Source organism: Dermacentor silvarum, chromosome 1, assembly GCF_013339745.2.
Source record: "Dermacentor silvarum isolate Dsil-2018 chromosome 1, BIME_Dsil_1.4, whole genome shotgun sequence".
Taxonomy (NCBI): Eukaryota; Metazoa; Arthropoda; class Arachnida; order Ixodida; family Ixodidae; genus Dermacentor; species Dermacentor silvarum.
This window is the reverse complement of record NC_051154.1, coordinates 20,925,099-20,932,155: the sequence shown is the minus strand read 5'-3', so window position 1 is coordinate 20,932,155 and position 7,057 is coordinate 20,925,099. Positions and strand designations below refer to the sequence as shown.

At 42.0% G+C, this 7,057-nt stretch overlaps 1 protein-coding gene across 1 annotated transcript; it reads right to left on the bottom strand.

Annotated features, from left to right (window-relative positions):
* Positions 1 to 924: 924 nt before the first annotated feature.
* LOC125942697 (uncharacterized) lies at positions 925 to 2,258 on the bottom strand. The gene is made up of 3 exons (XM_049660973.1): positions 2,223 to 2,258; positions 1,934 to 2,111; positions 925 to 1,771 (listed from the first exon to the last, which is right to left on the bottom strand). Exons 1-3 carry the CDS (start codon positions 2,256 to 2,258, stop codon positions 1,329 to 1,331), a joined length of 657 nt encoding a protein of 218 aa, XP_049516930.1. The 3' UTR covers positions 925 to 1,328.
* Between the last annotated feature and the right edge of the window lie 4,799 nt (positions 2,259 to 7,057).

The window sequence follows — 7,057 nt, the reverse complement described above, 5'->3', positions numbered from 1 at the left end:
CCTCATCTGTGTGAACACACTGACGTCATGCAATCGAGTAACCTCGACATTTGAGCGTGAAAACATAGAATGAAAATAAGCATTGAAAGCTTCTGCTTTTCCCAAGGTATCTGTGTCATAGGCTTTGTCATCCATGACGTCAGGAAAAGCGTCACCGGAATTTTTCTTTTTGCTTTTGACATATTTCCACATTTCCTTAGGGTTAGTTTTCATTTTGTGTCCAAGATTGCAGAGAAACGTGTTATGTGAACTACGCATCATCTTTGCTATTCTTTTGCTCATTTCCTTCATCTTTGCGTACAATGGAGGATTCGGCGACTGGCAATATTTACGAAATATCCTATTTTTTCTGTTTATCATCGTACGAATTTCTTTAGTAATCCACGGTTTATCGCCTCGGCGCTGGGAAGTAATGACGCGTGAAGGGACATAGGTTTGTGTCAAGGACAATATTTTAGTTTTAGAAAGGTCCCACATTGCGTTTATATCTAGGCATGGACTAAGACGTATAAATTCTGGAAGAAAATTATCTAGTTCACATGATATTGCCGTATAATCGCCCCTTTCATAAAAAAGACCTTGCGTGGCTGCGCAGAGCGACAATTCCTGGTCGCGCAGGACACCTTGGCGACGACAACATCATGATCACTGATACCAGGTATCGAGGTAACAGAAGACACAATATCAAGTTCATTGCAAAAGAATAAATCAAGTACACTTGCACTGTTAGCCGTAACCCGCGTCGGCTTTTCCACAAATTGGAACAAGGAATGAGCATTTATAATTTCACGGAAGGCTGTGTACAGGAGTGATGAATTGCCCAGCACTGGATTAAAATGCTGCCATGTTACATCTGGTAGGTTAAGATCACCTGCCAACACTATGTACGTTGTCTGTAATGTTAGCAGCATGTTGCTTAAATTTAAAAGGGGCTGCGGGCTTCTTGAATTGGGTGGTCTGTAGAAAGAACCGAATGCCACAGACAAGCCATTCTTCAAGAGTACTTTGCACCCAACAAATTCAGTTGAGTTTGTTTCAACGTCAACCAGGGAGCTAGATATTGTATTGCGAACGAGAACAAAAACGCCTCCCCCATGCGCATTTCTGTCCCTCCTGTAGACAGTGTAGCAGGTTGGAAAAACTTCATTGCCATTTATTGTGTCGTCTAACCAAGATTCAGATCCAAGTACTACATGTGGCTTTGTCGTTTCTACGAGGGTGGCAAATTCAATAGTCTTATTTTTTAGGCTGCGACAGTTTACAACAATACACACAATTTCTTCCGTGCCGGCTGGTTGTCTAGCAAATGAGACAAGCTTTTTGAGTTGCTACGTATTAATCTTGTCCACGTTGTCGGTTTCAGCATTATAAATGAAAGTTTCCTTGCCAATTCTTAGTTTGTTATACTGTAGCCTGAAGTCCCCTCCCTTGTTTTTCGCGAAATGAATTAATTTTTGCCTCTCTTGTCGAACTTTGTTGCTATAGTCCTCACTAATAGCAAAATTTGTACCTTTCAGCCTTGACGCAACTAAGAGAATGCGTTGCTTGTCTTTAAATGAAAGAAACTTAACAATGATAGGTCTCTTTTTTGTTGACGTGTAACGACCGAGCCTGTGAGCCCTCTCAACCGAATCAGCTGAAATAGAAACGTTTAATTTTTCCTTACAAAAGTCAAGAACCTTAGTCTCTGAATCTTGCCAAGTTTCGGTGGCTGCATCTTGGAAGCCAAAAAAGATCAGGTTATTTCTTCTAGATCTATTTTCCATGTCATCTGCAAATTCATGCAGCTTGGAATACGTGACAACAAGTTTGTCGGTTTGCGCAGCTAATTGCTTCACTTTATCTTTTAACGGTAGTACCGATAACAAATTATCTTCAAGGGCGTTGAATTTATCCTCCATTTGCGAAAACTTTAGCTCGAGTGCCTCCTGACGTTTCGCTACAGAACGAAGTTCCCCAAGAATCTCTGTCTGTTTTTGTAGCACCATAGGAATTGCCATGACGGCATTAAACATTTGTTGTTCTTGCTCGGAAGTCAGAGGGCCTGGATTTTGTTCTACATCTCCTGCAAGCTGCAGTAATTTGCATACATAGCGAACACACAACGAACACTTGATTCTCAAGAAAAAAATGCTGCGCATACACAAACTCAATGCCGAGTTGGGATCTGGCGCCAATTTCCGGAAAGGTTTACCATTAACAAGACGATAGGATAAACCAACCTGTAGAAGTACGAGACGTAAGTGACCAGCGGCCATGTCGGCGCCAGATCCCGAAGTGGTATGCAGGGGCGGCAGCTTTTGTAGTGTGACGTTGTCATCCGATGTGCCGGGTTGCCAGTCAGCGTAGCGATAGCCAGAAATTGATGGTAGCGCCGTCTTTTCCAACGGAAGGTGCCGTTCTGTGAACAAGTGCAGAGCAGGGCATACATCCCAGGCGGCACTGTCAGCATGGTGGAAAGGCTGCTCCGCTCCAAATGCATGGAAAGTCGTCATCTGCAGAACCTGTAGAAGTACGAGTATAAGTGACCAGCGGCCATGTCGGCGCCAGATCCCCCTCATCACCCCACCTAGTTTTCTGCCGTCCTCGACTGCGCTTCCCTTCTCTTGGTATCCATTCTGTAACTCTAATGGTCCACCGGTTATCCATCCTACACATTACAATTCCGGCCCAACTCCATTCTTTCCTCCTAATGTCAGCTGGAATATCGGCTAACCCCGTTTGCTCTCTGATCCACACCGCTCTCTTCCTGTCTCATGCGACACAACGTGAGAATTAATATTCATCATTTCAGAGATGTCAAAAGCAGTGATGAAGGCTTTTATGTGCGACCGCTAAGTGGACTGAATCGCGGAAAAGCGAAAAACAATATGCCGATTGCCGGAATCGAACCAGTAAACTTGTATAATTTATCGCTTGCTTTTATGACTCCTAATAATACAGCAGCATTGGAACAACTCTTTCGTCGTTTCGAGATACGCTGTTGCATCTAGTTGAAAAACGGAGTCGTGAAGTATTATGAAAACCCTGGACTATTTCAATCGACGCTGTATAGTTGCCTCACAAATCCTTTTTATTGGCGCAAGAATGCCTCCGAATTGGGATGCTTTCGATATAGAGTCCCGTATATCTTCAAACTGCGCACTGAATTCAGAACGGTTCTTCAGAACAAAAAAAAAAAAAGGTACAGCCTAGTGGGATGTGGGGCTAGGCGTATGGAATCTATATCCCATGAATATTGTTTTATTCATAGGCTCCAGTGAAGCGTTATTCGACAAAAACGGCATTTCGTGTTTCCAGCTCGCGGCCGATATGGGGGGGCGCCGGTTATTCATATCCCTATTTAATAACTTTTGAAGAAATGACGACAGTACCGCGATTCCATCAGTTTATTTATTATATTTATTTACAATACCTGCAGCGCCGTTAAGGCATACAGCAGATGAGGCAATAGAAACTATACAAAACTAGAACCGCGAAAGAAAATCATGAATAATAAAAAATATATAACAAACACTATAGCTGAAATTGCGGGACATTCTTGGCCCGTGTAGAAACACTGCTTGAGCATTGCGTGCAATGAAAGCGCTTCAGACATGTTTGATGACTATACGGACATTCGTTAGGATTTATGAAAAGGTTGCGTGTGCGTGTCATGTCGGATATGCAGTTTGTGTGTTCATTCGATCACTGTATATATATATATATATATATATATAGAGAGAGAGAGAGAGAGAGAGAGAGTGTTTCAGCGAACACTTTCAACAATTTTTAAAGGTTGACTGTGGTATATGGCACAATTCTAGTTCAGGAGCTGGTCTACTCGAAGAGGCGGACATTACTTGCACAAGAAATTGAACTGCATAATTGAATAATTAACACAAAATCACTAATTAAGTTTTTAACTAATTACCTGATGACCCATATTGCCATCTACAAATTGTAGCCGTGGAGTTAGTAAGGCGGATCCACTTGGAACGAATTCTCGGGAGGACACCAGTTTCGAGATGTTAATGCCCGAAGTTTGCGGAGAAATGCATTGGTGTTCCAGTTAGTTTCTTAACAAAACGTCGCTTTATGCATTGAATCACAAGATTAACTGGAACGCCAATGCACTTTCCCGCAAATTTCGGGAATTAATATCTTGAAACTGGTGTCATCCTTAGAATTAATTCCAAATGAATCCGCGTTGCGAACTCTACGGCGGCAATTTGTAAATTGAATATGGGCCATCAGATAATTAGTTAAAAACTTAGTTAGTGAATTTTCGTTAATTAGTCGATTATGCATTTCAATTCTTTGTGCAAGTAATGTCCGCCTCGTCGAGTAGACTAGCTCATTAACTAGAATCGGGCTACCTGCCACAGGCAAATTTAATACATTTATAAAGTGTTCGCTGAAACACCCTGTATATATATATATATATATATATATATATATATATATATGAAAAACAACTGTGCCCAGGTGGGGAACGATCCCACGTTTTCGCATTACGCGTGCGATGCTCTTACCATTGAGCTACCGTGGAGTTTTCATTTCATTTCATTTCGTTTCATTTCGATTATTTATCATTTCTTTAATTCCGTTAGTAGGTACAAGTAATTTCGCCTATGTCGTCCTTGGTATCATTGTTTGTTGGCTTCTCATGATATGAATAATAATAATCGGACCCCTCGGTTCCCTTACTTCTCGTTCATTACATAACGAGGGCTTGAATCCGGCCACATTGATGCCTTCAGGTAGCATATGTGGGTTTATTGACCAGTTGCCATCACCCAAAAAGTTCACGTGCTCGTGATGCCTGCGGCAGAAAAGATGTTCCACACCCGCCCCCAAGGTTTGTGAGTGGTGGCGCTGGCTAACACTCCCAGGGTTAGTTCTAGTTGTAAAACATAAATACCCCAGAAAGTGGGGTATTATGTAGTAATTCAATTACTAAATATAAGTAATTTCCTCCATGTTTTCCTTGGTGTCATTGTTTGGTGGCTTCTCATGATATATATATATATATATATATATATATATATATATATATATATATATATATATATATATGGTGTTGGGGGCAGTGGGCATAGGGCGCCTTGTAAAAACGAAAAGAAAAAAAAAGAAAGAAAGAATAGCTTGAAACTCGAAAAATAAAGTAAATGAAAAGCGTGCGCCGCCGCAGTACAACAGACTTGATAATGAAGGGCTACACCGAGAGGCTTTATCTATAATACTAGAATGCAAAAAATAATTAAATTATGGGGTGTTACGTGCCAAAGCCATGACCTAATTATGAGGCACGCCGTAGTGGGGAACTCCGGAATAATTTGGACTTACTGGGTTTTTTAACGTGCACCTAAATCTAAGTACCCACGTGTCTTCGCATTTCGCCCGCATACTAGAATAAACGGACTGTCCTCACAGAGCGGCTTAATCCACTGGTCGGTCTACACACGTAGGCATGTAGGCTGCACTACAATACCGTGCTTCAGTGGCTGCCCGCCCACTGCGGCCTAGCGGGCAACGTTGAAGCTGGCCGGGCTGCTGGCATGGCGCATGGCTGCTCATCGCAACCCTAGCAACATCGCAACCTGCTCATCAAGGCACTGTTAATATTCCTCTGGGACACTGGTCTGAACGAGACACTCTAATTGATTGTTACTATAGTGTGCACGTGCTTCTTGTTGTGTAGTTTGTTTATGCTGGGTGCGCGTTTACTGTGTCTGAGTGGGTCATTTCATGCATCGCCCTTTATATATTAATGTTTTTTTTTTACTTCGAATTTTTTTTAGAAGTCTACAATACCAAGTCGAATCACGTCAGTACAGATTCTACACTACACTGCAGACCTGCGCAGGCAGACATCATTTGAAAGAAAAACCAGAGCAATAAATCCACTAATTAAACTGATTACATGAATTACCTTCTTCATTAGAAACTTTACGGCACGTGCTTATATTGGACAGCTGAAGGGAATCGCCATAGAAGTCTAGTTCGGTGTTTCTACATTTCAAAATGGCCAATGTAACTGGCGTCAAATTACTCGTTCAATTCACCTGGCTACTCACGTGGCACGGCGAGGTGCGTCTCGCGGTGCGACCTCCCTGTGACGTATGGGGCGACGTACAATGAAGCTTCGCCATACCGCGCGATAAAGCGGTTTCTCTCGCCCCTGCTGCTGGAGTGACCAGCGTCCAATCGCGCGTTGCGCAATCCGCCAATCAGCATCAGACCGTGGGAAGAGTCGAAGCGCGACGGCAGCTTCATTTTACGTCACTTTGCTACGCGACGTAGGAGTTGGATGGAGAGGCGCGGTGCTGCATGCGTAATGAGGTAAATAAGTAAACTGAGCGAATAATTTTACGCCAGTTATTCCGGTCTACATGGCCATTTTGAAATGTGAAAACACGGATTTGGGATTTTATGACGACTTCATTCCACTTTTCAATATAAATTCGTGCCGTAAAGTCGGTAACTAAGAAAAAAATTGTTGTAATTAGTTTATTTAGTGAATGGATTACTTCGGTTTTTCCTGCAAATGATGTCCCGCCTGTGTAGATAATTCATCTGTAGCGATGTAATTCAAGCAAAGTTGGTAGGCTTTAAAAAGTGTCCGAAGTAGGAAAAAACAGTGTGTGTTTATATAAAGAGTAGCATGCCAGGCCTATGCCAAGGCAGACATCTCCGGCGCCCATTAAGGAATGTCTCTTTGTGACGGCAATATGATTTCTGAGATGACAGCAAACTATATACCCCCTCTACATTTTAAGTTCAAATGCATTTTATATATCGGTGAAATACTAAACGTTTTTCTAGTGAAATAAGCTTCACGTCTTGGAAATATACGAGTTTAATATTTACTAAACGATCGTCTGGCACGGAACTTCCGAAATATTGGAAATATGGAAAAATAACCGCAATACCTAAAGCAGATAATTGTTCACCTCCTTCAGCTTACAAGCCGATATCTATTCTATGTAGTTCCGTGAAAATACTAGAACATATCGTATCCAATATCCATGTGTTCGTCAAAAAGAAAACAGCTTAACAACTGCCAACACCAATT